The sequence below is a fragment of the Ambystoma mexicanum genome, chromosome 2p, assembly GCF_040938575.1.
Source record: "Ambystoma mexicanum isolate Mex_15411 chromosome 2p, UKY_AmexF1_1, whole genome shotgun sequence".
In the NCBI taxonomy this organism is placed as follows: domain Eukaryota; kingdom Metazoa; phylum Chordata; class Amphibia; order Caudata; family Ambystomatidae; genus Ambystoma; species Ambystoma mexicanum.
In genome coordinates, this window is record NC_090923.1 from 116675594 (window position 1) to 116693149 (window position 17556).

The 17556-nt window shown below is 41.4% G+C and overlaps 1 protein-coding gene across 1 annotated transcript in view; it reads left to right on the plus strand.

Annotated features, from left to right (window-relative positions):
* Window positions 1-16199, plus strand: part of RUVBL1 (RuvB like AAA ATPase 1) — a 396640-nt gene extending 380441 nt beyond the window's left edge. The window contains exon 11 of the mRNA XM_069643365.1: window positions 15430-16199. Within this exon, the coding sequence (XP_069499466.1) occupies window positions 15430-15589 (160 nt within the window). The 3' untranslated portion in view covers window positions 15590-16199. The remainder of the gene's footprint in view (window positions 1-15429) is intronic.
* Window positions 16200-17556: the final 1357 nt, after the last annotated feature.

A 17556-nucleotide genomic window follows, 5' to 3' on the forward strand; every position in this document is an offset into this window, starting at 1 on the left:
GGTGGCGATCGTGACGGACGTATCCCTCACAGGATGGGGAGCTCATGCCAACGAGATGACAGTCAGCGGTCGTTGGTCTCCATCGGAGTCCAGACTCCATATCAATCTGTTGGAGCGGAGGGACGTCAGGCTTGGCCTGAAGGCTTTTGTGCCGACTGTGCGAGGGAAGAATGTCCTGATCCTGACGGACAACACAGTGGCCATGCACTACCTCAACAAAAAGGGGGGCAGGGTCACTTCCTCTGTGCAGAAAGGCGATGCAGCTCTGGTTCTGGACCATCCAGCAGGAAATTTCGATCTCGGCAGTTCATCTGGCCGCAAACGAAAACGAGGCGGCGGACGCTCTGAGCAGGCAGAGCACGGTCTCTCACGAGTTGGGAGCTGGCTCAGGAGATTCTCCTGGAGAACTTTGCCCTTTGGGGGACCCCACAAGTGGATCTCTTCACCACCAGTGTCAAACGGAAAAGTGCGAAGGATTCTGCTTGCGGGAATTTCCTCCAAGAGGAGCCTTAGGAGACACGTTCGTACTGGAGTGGTCCTTCCCACTGCTGTATGCGTTTCCTCCCGTCGCTGTCATTCCGCAAGTGCTGCAGAGGTTTTGTTCCCGAATGATCCTCATTGCTCCGGCATGGGCCCGGAGAACGTGGTACCCGAACCTTCTCGACATGTTCATCTGCCCTCCACGCCGTCTTTCCTACCGAGACAATCTGCTCTCACGGGAGGGGGGGGTCAGGTTCTCCATCTAGAGGTCAAGTCTCTCAACCTTCATGCTTGGCTTCTGAAAGGTTGAGGTATAAGGATTGGGACCTCCCTGAAGACGTGATGGAGGTGTTGCTTTCGGCCACAAGGCCTGCAACAACGTCCCTGTACCGTTGCCGTTGGAGAAAGTTCTGTGACTGGTACAGGGTTCAGAATGTGGATCCTTTTGCATGTGCCATTCCTGTGGTTCTGTCTTTTTTGCTTTCTTTAGCCCACACGGGGGTACCATTGAAGGTTACCTGGAGACGCTGTCCATATTTAAGCGCTCGGCTGAGGAGTGTTCCTATTTTAAGATTCCTTTTGATTTCTCAGTTTCTGAAAGGGCTCACTAATGTGTTCCCACCGTCACATTTCCAAGTGCCCGGTTGGGATTTGAACCTTGTCCTCAAGTTTCTGATGGGTGCTCCGTTTGAGCCTTTGCATTCTTGCCCTTTGAGACTGTTAACTCTTAAAACTGTAATTTTAGTTGTGGTCACTTCCGCTCGCTGAGTGAGTAACAGGCACTTTCAGTTAAGCCACCCTTCACTGTATTTCATAAGGACAGGGTTGTCCTTGGAGTTCGTCCTTCCTTTCTTCCGAAGGTGATGTCGGAATTTCATTTGAGCCAGAAGGTTGTTCTTCCGGCATTTCATCCTCCTCCACATCCTGGTAAGGAAGAGGAGAGGCTCCATAGGCTCGATCCTAGGAGAGCTTTAAGCTTTTATATTGCACGCATGTCCCGAGTCAGAGTGGACGATCAACTCTTCATTGGTTACGCTGGAAAGCGTTTGGGACAAGCTGTGACTAAGCAGACTTTGTCTCGCTGGATTATTCTGGCTATTTCTGAGTGTTACCGCTTGACGGGTAAGGACCCACCGGTCGGCTTGCGGGCCCTTTCTACAAGGGGTATGGCTGCCCCTACTGCCCTACAGAGGGGTGTTCCTATTCGTAACATCTGTGATGCAGCCACCTGGGCTTCGGTCCATACTTTTGTACGTCACTACTCCCTCGATTCCATCCGTGGGCAGGATCTGGCCTTTGGAAAGGTGGTCCTTTGCTCTGCAATTTGATTGGGCATTCTAAATTTTTTTCGCTAAATTCTTTTCCCACCTCCTTGCATTGGTACTGCTTTGGGAGTCTGTCATAGATATGGAATACGTTGGAGGACCCAATCCCCTCGAAGAACAAGTTACTCTCTTACCTGGTAACGTTCTTTCGATGGGATGGTCCGACGACGTATTCCATATCGCTCCCTCCCTGCCTTTCCCGCTACAGAATTTCTTATGCGATTGCAGCTTATGTTTCCGCAAGGCTTTGTGTGGTCTGACTGGCAGAAGACTGGTTCCACACGTTCTGGGGAAAAAAACTACAACTGAGGCTACGGGCGTCGTGTGTCCTACTTATAACATCCAGTGACGTCTGCCGTCGGAGGAGGTCCTCGGGGGGCGTATCAACGTCATCGACGCAGACGCCGAAAAATATTCCGAAGCAGCACAGCTGTGGTGATTACTGTCATAGATATGGAATACGTCGTCGGACCATCCCATCGAAAGAACATTACCAGGTAAGAGAGTAACTTGTTCTTCTCGCCTGAAAGCCATTACTTGCATTTTTCAGACACAGTGGTATTATTGATAACCAACAACACAGCTATGTTTTGCCTTGACAAATCGGAGTAAGTCCATTTTTTATTATTTTTTTGAATTAAGGTCGGAGTACACCTAGCAGAAGTGAACATTGTAAGGGCAGACAGGCTGCAGATTTCTTCATGGCCACAGGAGAAAACCGAACCCTAGTCTCCAAGTTGGGTCTTATACTATGGGATGGATATGCCAAAGGCTAGATGTGTCGGTGTTCTTCTTTTCAAAGACAAATAAGTGACCCTTTCCATTAGCAAGCTTGATGGCATTGAAGGTTCTTCTGGTCACAGATGAATGTCCACTGGAAATAGGTACCAGCTACAAGAAAAGTCTGGATCTTAGTAGCAGAAATCCTCCAGCAAACAAGAAAGGGTACAAAGAACACACATACGCAAGTGGTGAATGCCCAAAAAATTTGCAGAAAACATGTGGGCTGGCAAAGAAATTGACACATAGCCATGTCAAGCATTGGGACACACCCACCCATTTATGGCTTTTGTGTTATGCAGAAAGGATAATGTAACTAAAGCATGCATCTGACTTCAAGAAACTGTAAATTGAGAGGAAAACACAGATTGGCCATCTTCAAACAGATGTTCTCTTTTCAGTGTCTTAAGTACAGAGACCTGTATCCCTCTTTTAGTGCTTAACGTATGTGTAGCCCTTTTGGGACCCAAAAGCCAGTTGAGCTACCACCCCAGGCTTAAATGAAATGACACTGCTGAGAAGGGTACCCTCTTTACCCTGTAACACCCCTATCTCTTTATCCCCTCCCCCCAGAGTTCCACTAAAGAGACGAGGGCTATGAGGCTTCTATGCCTAGGTTTCTGGCACCTGTTCTGATATGGTTACCCACTCGCCTCCAAAGCTGCGGTTCCTTGGACATGACAAAGGAAAAGCATTCTTTGTAGATGCCTACATGCACAGTTGATTTAAAAGTTCCTGTGCACCTTTTTGCAATTTCAAAAAAGGGGAGTCTTGACGTTCACTAGGCGCCTCTTTAGTCTGCTGTACGAGCCGTAGCTGGATGCTCAAACTTACTCCAGAGCTTCCTCTCCTCTTTCAGAAACGGAACAGACTCCAGTGAACTTTGAAGCTTAGTTTTTGAAGAACTACTTTATAGCAGTTCGTACCTTTCTGTAGCCAGCTTCGATTTTCTTAAGAAAGCAAGCACGGGTACAAAAAGATCTCCATATAAATATTAGCACCTAGAGAATACAATTTGCGCTGGATTGAAGAACATTTACCTGCTCTGTTGACAATGGTTTGCTTTATTTACCAAAGGGTAGCACACAATTTCTCTATTAAGAGTTTTGCTAGCAAGTGACCATTGCAGAACCACGTTGCGCGTTTGTCTTTATCCATAGCAGCGACAAAAGTGCCTCTTGATCTAATACAGGTTCTCTTCAATAAAGGAACTACAACACAGTAACTGATTGTACAGCCTCTTTTTGAACCCTTTGCTTTTTAGAGTGTGGTGTCTGGTTGTATCTTGGCCTTATTGGAGATAATCGCACGCACCTGGGGAAGTACCCGAAGTACGGCTGTTGGCTGGGGATCTCTGCTGTGGAATCTTGCTTTGGCGCTGCTCGCCGGGACTTGAAAGCCTTCGTTTTTTCGAACTGACCGGACGTCTTTAAAGGCAACACGGAAGTTGCCTGTCCTTGCTGAACACCAAGTACATACTTTAAAATAACCTGCCTTGTTAATGGTTAAAGGTGAAAGAAAGTAAGCAGTGTGTCTAACCCTCATTCTTTGCCCCTCCTCTTACAGAGACTCTTATTGGTCACTTCCTAATCAAGCCCGCCCCCACCCCTGGCCATTGGAAGCCTTTAAATACGCTCTGCACTGCGCACCTGCGCGCGCACCTGGGGAAGTACCCGAAGTACGGCTGTTGGCTGCGTTGCGCAGTGTGCAGTCAGTAGCATTTTGCCGGAATTTTGGAAAAAAAATCTTTAGGCATGGTTGTATGGAAATATAGCCACATGATTGGTGTGTGGTGAAGGAGGCTGGTTTGTGCAAGGTACGTGAAGAGTAAAACTGTGTACCCGCGTATACGAGCGTTAGCTTATACTTCTTTATTTCTTTAGCTTGTTGGTGAAGTAATGAAAAGAAAGCTTGTGAGAGGTAAAAAAGATTTAGCAATGGCAATGAATAATATAAAAACCCGACGCATGAGTATAGCGCATGCTAATGCAATCGCTATGCCATTGCCCTCTGACTCTGATGAGGATCTAATTGAATGCGCCCAAAATGAATCTGCTAGACTGGCTAATAAAAAGAGTGATGATGTAATCCCTGCCTCCTCGCAGTCTCTGTTCAATGAGGAGCCGAGGAAGGGAAGGGATTGAGACGGGATGGAATGTGGCGAAACAGTCACATCAAGGACAAAATACCGTCTCATTTATAGATACACCTCATATATTTGCTTCTGGAGAAATAACTTTACTGGGAATATCTGAACATTTTGATTCCTCCACACAATGTTCCAACTTGGTGGGTAATATGGTGAATACAGAGGAAGTTCTGAGTGAGTTTAGGAGGATTGGTGATGGGATTCATGTTGATATACTAAAAGAAGTGAAGTCGCAGACTTTTATTCTAAAAGAAATACTGCTTGCCTTGACAGCTTTCCCTGGTATGTTAGCTGAAAATATGACTAAGTGGAAAGTAATGTTAGGTGAAGGGCTGCCTAAGACTCTACCTAATAGAGCAAGTACTGAGCCACAGGACTCCAGTGAGTCGGATCTGCTTTTGACAAAACCGGACAATGCAGATATTGAGCAGTGTGTCATTGAGGTACATAGCGCATTAAATAGCAGTAGCTTAGCAGATGATTTGTTAATTCCTGCTGCAGCCAACAAGCCTATCAGGGTGGCGGATATATTTAATGTCAAGATATCCAAAATAAAAATGAAAAAAAATAGACAAAAACTGATGCGGGATAAAAAGGCCCTGAATGCATCTTCCTTAAAATTTTTGCGGGAGGTTAATATAGGCAACCCTGATGTGGCAACGACAGAAAAAAAAGATACTGAACAGTCGAAAGCTGTGATGGAAGTGTGTGTGGATGATGGTAAACTGGCGAAAGGAGGGACGATGACAATAAGCCCCCTAATAAATCCTGCTGACAAAAAGCAGGAGTACACTGCCCAGATGGGGAATGATTATGGTCAAAGTACTGAACCTAGGGCGATCCTGGTGTCTGTTATAGGGATAGATAAGGATTTAAAGGAGACTGGCTACTCTGATGCGGTAAATAAACTATCGGAGGCTATCAAGAATAAAATTGTCACCGACAGAATTGATGCTAATCTGAAAAACCTGGAAATGGGGATGCTTGACATTTTTGATCTATTCAAGAACCCTGAAGCACAGATGCGAAAAAAGATCCCTCTCAGTGATACGAGGATGTCTGAAAAATCGAACGAAATTACTGAGAATACCAGTAAGTTAAGGCAAATACATACAGAGCTAGTGGGTGAGCAAAGAGAGGGAATAAGGAGAGAGAGATATCATGAGAGAAGCCCTGAGAGAACTCATAAAGAAGGTACGAGTATAGAGCAGGCGCCGATTTCTAGAGGGAAACAAGTCATCTGTAACACTGTGGAGAGTGGTACGGATGGCATAGTTGGAATGCCCGTATCAGAGACCTTGATAAAGAGAGACAATATACTATCCAAAAAAGAGGATGGAGAGGATAAAGAGCGGCCTTTGACTGTGGCAAATGTGCGAGAAATAATACAGGAATTATTGTCAAATAAATCAGGAGGATCGGCGATGATAGAAAATACAATCACCGAGAGTCGTATACGGAAGGATGACATATATAATGAATTTAGTAAAGGCTCCAGCTTGAAATCTAGGCAGGAAGCGAGAGCACCGGTGGTGATAAGTTCTCAGTATGATGATGCTCCTAGGGAGCGAGGGGAGAACGCTTATAAAGTGCAAGATATGGCATATGAAAACTATGTGAATGGGAAAAATCAGAGTAGTAACCAATATGATAGAGTGCGGCGGACCAATCGATCTACTGAACCATGCTTGATTTATACTATGTGTTCGATGATGGTTACTACCCTATATTAAATAGATCTTATATCTTGAATCTGTTTAGAGAGATACCTGAATTAGCTCTTGTTTCATCTTGTGATATACAGCTAGTGGACTTCATTGACCCAAATAGGTTGGACTTTGTACGCCTAGTGATTGCATCACCAATGGTGAGAGCCCTTATACTTAAGGAAGCTGGGCTTTTGCAAAAGAGGGGGTTTGACATGTATGATTTTGTGGATTCGGGTGAGAATATGGAAGAGAGAAATGAGGAGCAATTATCTCGAAATAAGAATATAGTAGAGAAACAAAGGGTGATGAATCAAGTAGGGGGTGAGCACTTAACACGAAGTGAAATGGATGAATGGAGAGTAATGGCGGTTTCCCTTAGGGATACCCTGGAAAAACTAAAAGGTTTGGGTAAATCCCTTTAGTGATGATAGTTGTTTTAACTTGGTGTCGTGGAATTCAAGAGGACACACACATCTGGTACAAAACAAAAAAGTATGCATGAATTTAGAGAAATTCGATTTTGTCCTGTTACAGGAAACCTGGGCATGTGGACCACTGTTATGGGATGGCTTTGTTGTACTTTGCCTATGTGGTACAAAGGGACAAAGAGGGCGACCTAAGGGTGGCTTAGCGCTTGCGTATCGTAATGATCATGATATAGCATTGATAAAAGAGACACATGTTCAGGAGTCATGCCAAGCAGCAAATTTCCGAATTGTAACCAATGAGGGGAACACCCATCTGATGATCATTAATATCTATTGGAATGATGCGGAAAAGGGTTATTTTATGCTTAAAAAGCTGTTGTTAGAGTTGAATACATTGCTAGAAGAGTGGACAGTCTCCAATCCAAAGGGCTTGATAATCTTGGCAGGCGACCTGAATGCGGACTGTGATTTAACAAGTGATGAAAGAACGGCAATACTAAGTGGAGGTGGTAATCAGGGAAGGGGGCCTAATAACAAACAGAATAGAGGAGCGTTATGGTGTAATTTTGCTAATTCTTGGGACTTGACATGGTTGTTTAATGATTCACCGACATGGAATGCGCGTGGAGTATCTTCTGTTATTGATTTTATCTTTGCTAGTGATCTAATTGGAAATAGGCCAAATATGCATGTGGAAATCAATTCGGTAAGCGATCATGCAATGTTATCTATAAATTTAAATATAAAGAAACAAAATAGGCTTAATAAAGAATATTGTGCGCAAACAATTGTAAATGTTAGAGGATCGAAAATAAAGTGGAATATGAACAAAACAGATAAATGCAATAGCATGATGAGTCATGATTTTGAGAAATGTGCTCTAGAGGTAAAAAAAGACTCAATACTCGGTTGATAAATTTGGCGAGTTTTTGGACATAATGATGGACAAGTTAGAGCAACCAACGTCTAGAGTATTGTTAAAAAGGAAAAACCATAGGCACACTTTTGACCTTGAGATCAAGATACAAAGGGCCAGGTTGAATAAGGACCTCCGTGCCATAAAAAAACAAAAGCTACCCCTTAAGGATAACAGAGAGCTATGTAGAAAGAGGCGACAAGCTTACAGGAACTGGAGGCTACATCATCAAGCCTCTTTATTACAGAGGGATGGTGAAAAAATGCTGAAAGCTATGAAGGAAAGTAACTTGAGAAATTATTGGGCCCTTATCAATAGTACCGAGATTACACAAACTCAATTAAACACCAATCCGATAAGTGAAAAAGTATGGTGTGAGCATTTCGAGAAGTTATACACAAGCTCTTGTAATGAGGAGTTTGTGTTTGAAAAAAAGGCTCCCAATTGGACTCTTGATATATCTGTGAATAAGATACTAGCGATTATAAAGAGAATGAAAGCCTCATGTACTCCGGGTCCCATTAATTTATCTATGGTACTGATAAAGCAAAATGATTTGTTGTGGGCGAAAATATTCCATATGTTATTTAAAAATGTAATTGAGATGCAAACTATGCCAGTATCCTGGAAAATCTCCTATGTAATACTGATCTTTAAAAAAGGTAATCGTCAGAGTACGTTAAATTACAGACCGATTTCTTTAATAAACATTGAAACAAAGATATTTTCAGCTATAATACTTGAAAGTTTACTTGATTGGATGGAGGAAAAGGATATTTTAGATGTCCGTCAGATTGGCTTTCGTAAAGACCTGGGAACCGATGCTGGGGGTCTTATAGTGACTATCTTGCAGAATCAAAGATCTAAAATAGGGAATGGCCCCATATATGCTGCATCTATGGACCTCTCTGCTGCATTTGATATGGTGGATAGGCCACTTCTATGGCAGAAACTGGTAACGTTAAACATAGAGGGGGGCCTACTCGCAATGATTATTCACCTATATTCAAATACAAAGCTAAAGGTTCGACTGAATAATGATGGCCTGATGTCCAGGGAAATTCTATCAAAGAATGGCTTGAAACAGGGCTGTGCCTTGGCAGCAATTTTATTCAATCTGTATGTCTCTGGAGCAAATGCTAGACTGGAATCTGCGGGCCTATTAGCTCCCAAGGTCGGTGGAATTGCGATTAGATGGTTAGCCTATGCGGACGATTTTATGCTCCTTGATAGAACTAAGATCGGCCTATTGATGCTTATTGATGCCTTTGTTAGTTTTATTAGTGATTTGAAACTGAAAATCAATCCACATAAAACAGTGGTGATTAACCTAGGGGAAAGCAATAAAAAATCTGCAAATTATGTATGGTACGTAGAGGGAACCACAGTTCGCCTACAGAAAGCATTCAAGTATCTGGGCTACTCTTTTGTTAGCAACATGTCATATAGCTTTGTGAAACAAAGTTTGGAAGTGAAAGCCATCGATGCAGCGAATCAAATGAGAGTAATTGAAAGCAAATATGGGAAATTCTCCATGAATGCTTGTAGGGATTTCTACCGCATGAAGGTGATTCCAAGGTTGGCATATGGTTTGGAATTCTATCCAGAGAAAGAAGTATTAGTTAAAAAATATTGAATCTAAAATCTGGAAAAAGCTATTATTCTTTTTGCCAAAATGCATACCGATGGAATTAATAAGATACGAGTTTGGTTTTAATTCTCTAAAATGTTGTATGGACTGTAAAAAAGCGATGCTTTATCGAAAATGTGTGCTTGCTAAGCATAACTCAATATATCAAGTTTGTATGAATGATACTGGGAGATATATGTCTGATTTGAAAGCCGAGGTGGAAAAGATGAGTAACATTGGGGTGACAATGATTTCCCTCTTGGAAAGACCCGACAAAATCAAAATGATTAAAGCTTTCGATTGGCTAGCGAATAATTATGTAATAACGAACTCAAAACTGTATGCACAAGTATTCTCCATCTGGAAATGGTTTCCTGAACCTGAGCAGTATCTGGTAAAATGTCCATCGCGGAAATTGCGCTGTAGTATCATGAGATTTAGATTTAATGTTATGAATACTAATGAAATAGGTGCAGTAAGAAAACTGATCCCAGAAAATATGAAAGTGTGCCGATTCTGTATGGATGAAGAATCTCCGGAATCATTGTTACACCTGCTACTTGGTTGTCCTATGCTAAAGGAAGAAAGACTTGCTTACTTTGCGGAATTTGTAACTGATGCTTCGTGTGTATTCAGAGAGCAAATATGGTTTGAAATGTTACATGGTCGCAACATCATATTGAAAATAAGGGTGATGGCGTTCTTGGCAAATGTATACAAAGTTGCATAGAAGGTTTCAAGTCGGTCTTTTTAGGTGAAAGAAATGTATTGAATTGAAGACTTGATTGAGTCTATTTTTAGAAAGAAAATGCTTATGTAGTTGTGGACTGAAAATGCTTATTTGATGTGTAAAATGTTGGTTTAAGATGTTTGTGTTAAATCATAACTGCATTTTTACTATTTTATGCTTTGATAATGAAAATTTGTAAAGGTTTTTTAAACCTATATACAATAAAAGGAAAAAAAAAAACATAGTTAAAGACACTCTTAAAACTCTAGTCACTACCTCGGAGCTGCTAATGTTTTTACCCCATAAACACATATTTTTTCTCAATGAATTAATGCACTTGCTGCAGAGATCCATATCTTACCCAACAGTCGCAAATGAATTGTGAACAGGCTTGTCAGAAGTTCATACTTCTGAGGTTGACCACTGAGAACTATAGAGTTGTTTATTTGGTGAACCTCTTAAGCTTTAGTTCGTAGTCTGTTCTGCTTTCCGAAGTTGTTTCAGGACTATGTTCACCTTGTTTCTCGCTGAGGGTCTGTTGAGTTTATCCGAGGAAAGGTGTTGCAATCCGGAAGTGAAAGTGTTGATGTACTAGAACAACCACCCTATAGTGTATTGCTGGATTATTTGTAGCATTTCTTCCCCATCACTTGGGAGTATGCTAGTTTAGTAGATTCAAGGCAGCCTCTGTGCTGCATCAAAGTAATCCGTATGCACCGATGGACATCTATTTGGCAGCCAGGTGAGCTACTCTGTAAACATTCTTTAAGCCTTACTATTGAAATGCCAGTTTCACAGCATATGCTCATTTTGTCCCTGCTGCTGTAGTTGATTTCTCTCACTGAAGCCTGACTTGTGGTTACTCAAATTATATATCCAGGAAAGCAGATACCTGAGTAAACCGTAATTACCCACCAGTAATTTCAATAACCCAAGTCTATAGCAGCTCTTGTATCTGCATCCCTACCCTCCTTCTCAGTCTTGGCTTTGATGCAGATTTAAAAATCACAGGGCATTATGATAAGGAGCCGAGCATAGGAAATTAGGGGCTTGTATAGGGGCATGGCATCACAGGAGGGATACACTTCTGGTTTCCTGGCCTCCCTTTTTCATATCTGTTTGAACTGATGTATATCTGGACTGCTAAATGTTGGTATGCCCGCTCATTTGTTAAATGTTAAAGGTATTTGTGCCTCGTACCGTCACCAACGGAGTTGGTCCCCAGGCGCTCTGGCGGATCTGCAAATGAGAAGGTGGGATGGGTTAGTAGGTGAAGCAGGAGTAGGATAGTGAGAGGAGTGGTGTTCTGTTGGCAGTTTCAACTCGGTATACACCGGGTGCTGAGCTTCGGTGCAAGTATCGGATCGATGTCGGTCCTCGTGTGCTGTTGTTGTTGCTTATGTGTTGTTGCGGTGTTGTGAAGTGCATGCGGGTTGTAGTGCGACAGATGGTTGTGTGAGATTTTTTGAGTCGGATAAGTCTGCAGAAATGCTGAGTTTTTTGTTAGTTGGTTGTATGAAGTTTAACAGAAGTTCAGAGATCTGTCAGAGTGTGACGCTCGCCGATCCTCCCAATCTCATCAGGGTGGGAAAAAGGGGTTACGCCTAGCAGGGTTTGCTTTGTGTGAGGCGCTCCCTGTGCTGTTCTAACACGCTTTAAGTTTTCTGATTGCTCCTCGCCGTTCTATTCTAGCGAGCTCTGGAGGTGTTCTAATGCTGATGGATTCATTAGTGTGGGTTGGGTGTCTGTTCTCCTCCTTGGGTGCTGGGGCTGGTGTAGTGGACTCTTCTAACAAATTTTCTATCTAAATGCGTCTGCTGGTTTGGATATGGTACGTCCGGTACGTACGAGTGGATGAGTCATTTAAGGGCTTTCGTCTGGGTCTGAGTATGTGATCAGTCTCTGGAGACCTCCTTTTGTGGCTATTTCCCATGATGTCTTGTGGTCTGTCATGTGGTCGGTTCTTTGGGTTCAGTGTGTGTCCATTTTGAGAGTGGCCGAGGTTGGAGTAAATTTCTTCGTTGTTTTAATCGATGGGCATTCTAGTGCGTCGCTGTTGTGGTTACGCTGTGAAGAGCCATGATTTGAGGAGTTTCCTGAATGTAGGTGGTTTGTTGTGTTCTGTATATTCCCAGGTAGGTCATCACCAGGTTTTGGGTGCCTGGTGAGAAAAAGAGGATCCTCCCGAGTTTTCTTCAGTTTTAGGGTTTTAGTTCCAGGCGTATGGTGGTGCTTGATCTGTGTTCTTGTCGGTTGATGTAGGCATAGTTTATCGCTTAGGAATTCTGCGCTTTGTTTGTGTATTGCTCTGTGTGTGATGCATATGGATTTGAACTTTATTCGCTGTTTTAATGGTAGCCAGTGTAGTATTTTTAGCGCGGGTGTGATGTGTTCTCTTCTGGGTAGCTTGAGGAGGAGTCTGGCTGCTGCATTTTGTATGCGTTGCAGTTTTTTTTAGAAGTCATTTGTATGAAGAAATAATATGCACAGGCACTTTGGAATTACTGCTCAATATTTCCTTGGTGAAACTGAATCATTGCAATGGCTGCATGTATTTATTTAAAAATCCCTATGTCTCTATGCCTACCTTAAGATACCGTTATATTGGGTTGTTGTTTGATTGGAATCTTGTCACTTGTAGTGGGTGGATTTTGATACTTTGTTTTGCTACCATTCTCGCTGGACGATGCCTTCAACTTCAGCAAATTTCATAGTGGCACAAGAAATACTTTCTGGGCATGTGTTTTCTACCCATAAAATCAATCGGAGTTTCTTCTGTAAGCATCTGTTGAAAGAAGAGAATATATTTCTAGGCAGAGTTCCAGAATAAAATGTCCTTCCAGGAACAAATTCAGTCAATTTCCTTATGTGGAAAACAGATTTTTATAATCCTGATTTTTAATTTTTTTTTAATTTTTATCCAAATCAAACAAAAAATGCGTAATTCTTTTCCTACTTTGATCCTGCACCCAGGCCATCTACAGCCCAAACGCCATATCAACTTAGTAGGGTAAAAAAAAGGTACACGCATTGTTGACTTTAGAACATTTGATTAGAAGACAGATTGCTTATTTTCTGTGCGCTAGAGACATACAATTTGGAAGATTAGGAGACAAGTATTTAATTGCGACCCTGTCTGATGCTCTGGTATATATTATATATAGTTGTAGATGAATATTTGTTTCTCTGGTGTTTGAGCTTAGTTACAGACCTCAACACTAAGGTCTATGAAGATTCACAAAATATTTCAGCAGAATTCCTTTAGCAGATATAAATGTGTTCAGTCTTTTCTTGTCCAATGGCTTATTTTTCAAGTGCATATATTCAGTAAAGGGAAAAAGCACTGCAGGATGCTGGCATGAATCAAAGGTTATTTGAGCTACCATAGCGGATCTGCACAACACCAGTCACCCATTACCCCACCTTCTCTTTCCTGAGCCGGCGTTTCTTGACCAGAAAATAATGGTAGGTGGCTTTGGCAGCAACCTAGATCCCAAGACTGAGCCACATGGATCATTTCAGGTTTTGATGTATTGTATCTAAAGTATGCGTCTGCGTTTTATTGAGTTTATGTATTTAAGGATTTTGTAAAGCACTGCACACCATTTAAAGCCTGCTTGGGGCTGATTTTTGGCATAGTTAAAAGATGTACCCTTTTCATATAGTAAGTATTGGCATTGTTAATATGCGTAGATGTTGGTTTCTTGTTTAGCGCTTATTCTGCCTTTAGGTCTCATGAAATTTTGAGCTGTAGCTGTTAATTTATAATTAAGCTATTAACTTATAATTTTGAAATAATAATTTTAAAGAAGAATATTGGCTTGCAAAATGCTCACCTAGCAAATTTGACGGTGCCAAACACAACCTACAATATGCTAAAATATATAATTCTTACCAAGACCTATATACAAGTTAGATAACCTAACCAAATATGCTGGAGTATTTATGTATGTTATCACCAGTTTATATTGTCATTTTTTTATGAAAAACTTGATAGGCAGGAAGGGGGTAGAGGTGAACAGACAGGGACTTGTTTGTTGCACTAAATTTATTGTTTATGGTCCTAGTTATTTGCAATACAGATTTAGCAGCTCTTTTCTTATCAACCCCTTCTTCTGTAGAAACAAATACCTAGCTTTGCGACTGTTTTAGAGGTCTGTTTTTGGTTCTGAAATGTGCTTTGGGAGAATGTTAACGCATAGGATCAAAAGGCACGCACAGAGAAAGGCAGGGTAGAAATGGAGAGGACTATGCAAAGGTGATTGGAGGATGTCAACGTGAGCGACTGGCACTAGATTAAGGCGCTATATAAATAACACATGATTATCGGAGGTTAATAGGAGAGGGGGCCCTTTTATCTATATCTGAAAAGTTGCAAGGATTTCGGTATGGGCAAAGTCAATAAAAGGTAAATGAAATAATTGGAAACATATTTGTACTCATTTTTCAATTAATATTTCAGTTTGCATTGATTTGAAATATACGCTTCGTATTTTTGTGGTTGATATGTATACAGAGAATTCAACAAAAAGCAATATCCATTTTGAAATGTGCAATTAACCAGGCGGGACTGGTGAATGGTCCTGACTGAGCACTTGTTGGATTTCTAATGTATGCACTTCAATTTAGTTTCAAAGAATGTCTGCATAATGAATCTGGTGGTGCGGGGAAACAGTGTTTCAGAAGCGACCATTCTTCTCCATTCACCCTCAACTTATGCTGGTGGTAATATCAATCCGTCTGGGCCTTTCTTCCTTCTATGGGACATCAGTTTTAACTGCTTCTGATACGCATGTACTGCCATCCTTTCTGCATTTTGTTATGTTTTACAAATCCAGAAATGGAGTAAAAAGAAATTGTTATACAAATATTTTTACTGCATACAGGCTTTCAAAAATACTAAGTAAGTCCGATATGTAGGTCTGATATGCTTTTCCACTCTTGCATCATTAAACTCGCAATTGGTCATGCTACATATACTGGAATCGGTCACATTGTTGCCACTCATAGTATTCCTATTGAAAAATACCCTGTAACCCGCAATTACCCTTATGCTCGTTTTCATAAAGCATCACCATGCATCAAACTACAAATTTGCAGTCCCCCTTTTCCTCTTGTTTGAATGCAAATGAAAGCCAAGCCTTTGGAAGGAGTTTGATCTTTTCAGATTTGACTGTTTTATATTTGGTATAATGTGTTAATTCTGCTTTCTTGGTTTCATTTGTAAATCACTGTCAAATGTCCAACCCTGTGAGTAACTTTGTGTACACTTTATCACATAGGTACTCTGTGCAGCTGCTGACTCCAGCTAACCTGCTCGCAAAGATCAATGGGAAGGACAGCATTGAGAAGGAGCACGTAGAAGAAATCAGTGAACTGTTCTACGATGCTAAATCTTCTGCCAAAATCCTGGCAGACCAGCAGGAAAAATATATGAAATAGTGGCTGAACATGCACTGTAGTCTTCACCATGGACAGTCCATGGATTGGTCCAGCCTAGGAGGACTTGCCGGAGTACGACGCTGATTGGTCTGTTGTGGTTCCCCCCACAATGCTAAAACGATGTCCAGCAACTGTACTCTCCGCCACAAAGGAAGCATAATGGATTTGATTGCAGTAAGCAACTGTGTTCTTCAGGAACATTGAAGTTAACCACCAATAGCCCCTTTTTATCAAGGTTTCTGGTGGATCTTCTGCCCTTTACAGACTTTATACAATTATTGTTCTGTTCCCAAATAATCGATTGAGTTGTATAAACAGTTGGTGCGTACTTCACCAACATTGACTTTTCTTTTGTGTCAATTCAAAATCAATTAAATGTATCTTTTATTGGACTGTTTAATTTATTGAAATCTGTGTTCAGTAGACGGGTCACGCAGATCTAACGCAGCCATATCCCTTTTTGGTTCTGTTCAATAAATGCTCATGCTTTATCTGTCTAATTGAATGCAAGCCCTTCTATTTAGAACTACGTATGTACTTTTCAAACCATCATTTGTGAAAGGGTATAGGTTTCTGTACTTTTTGTTTTTAATAAACGTTTTTGGGTTAATATTGTTCTGGTTCGAAGTTAAATACACCACCTTTGTTACACAGAGAAACCAGATATTGTGTTTTCTTTCGAAGTACAACTTTTGCATGAATATTTTTTGTGGCCGGATTTTCTTACGAAGGTTAGAATCTAAAATTACTCATTACAAATTCGCCCTCTCTCAACGCTTTGTTACTACAAGGGCATAGTATCCATTATAAAGAAAAATGTTCCTTCCTGCACAGTAGCAGAGTGACACTTCCTAAGACTAAACGTGAGTTTAAAAAAAACTATTATTGGACAAAGGAAAACCAAAACAGATGAAAATAATTTCATTTTCAACAAAACAAATATGGCTGTTAATAATGCAAAATGCTAAATCTTAAAACAAGGAAGTCACATTTAAAACTAATCCAAGTGATGCTGGAGATTTAGAAGGAAAGACACCGAAAATAAATACTTCCGATAACTCCAATCCACTCATGAGAAAGTATGCAAACATTCCTGATGTCGTTCAGGGGGCATGCCATTTTATAAATGCTCATATTCTTTCAAAGAGTTCATATTTTCTTCCATTGTAAACTCTCCCCCAAGATTTGAAATATAAAGTAGTAGTGGTCATTTATATAGCAACTTTTCCCATTTGTATGTCCTCAACGTGCTTTGGCGGGAACGCCCTTGGGGACCGAAGTCCAGGAATGGGAACATTCTCAGAAAAATGCACGTGTGCTTTTGCCCAAGATTAGTAATAGGTAGGCTGGGTAGTCTCCAGTAGGTAACCCAAGAGGTCAAGCGAGTGGGTTAGTGCAAGACACTTGTTATAGATTGTCGCTGTATTCTAATGGCAGAGGCGTTGAGGCAAGTCCGGTGTAAAGAGGCACGACGTAAGTGTCCATTAAGATCAAATTTTTCATATATGCAGGTGCATTGTAATGTGTGTGGGTGGATAGCCGTGCCTGTGACAGATGTCCACCGAAGTGGTGAGTTATATGTAACTTATGTTTGATCTCACTGTGTGATCAGATCGTCTGTGTGAATAGAGAAGCTACCGTCCTAGGCTCTTCTGGGCATTATGGACGGGCTACCCTCGAAGTCTTATAAGCGCGCTAAACTGGCTAACTTAGTACATCTTCTAGGCGTGACAGACAAGTTACCATAAGATCTTAGGAATCTCTAAACTCAATAGACAGGCTACCCTTATAGTCTTACTGTATATAAGTGCTATAATGGGCTACCTTCAGGCATCTTCTAAGTGCAAAATCAAGGATACTTGCAATTATCTTGGTGTGTTCCAAGGGGAATCTTAAAGATCTAAGTGCAATGGAAAGGTCATTGTTCGATATCTTAGAGCGCAATGGACAGGCTAACGTTATAAAGT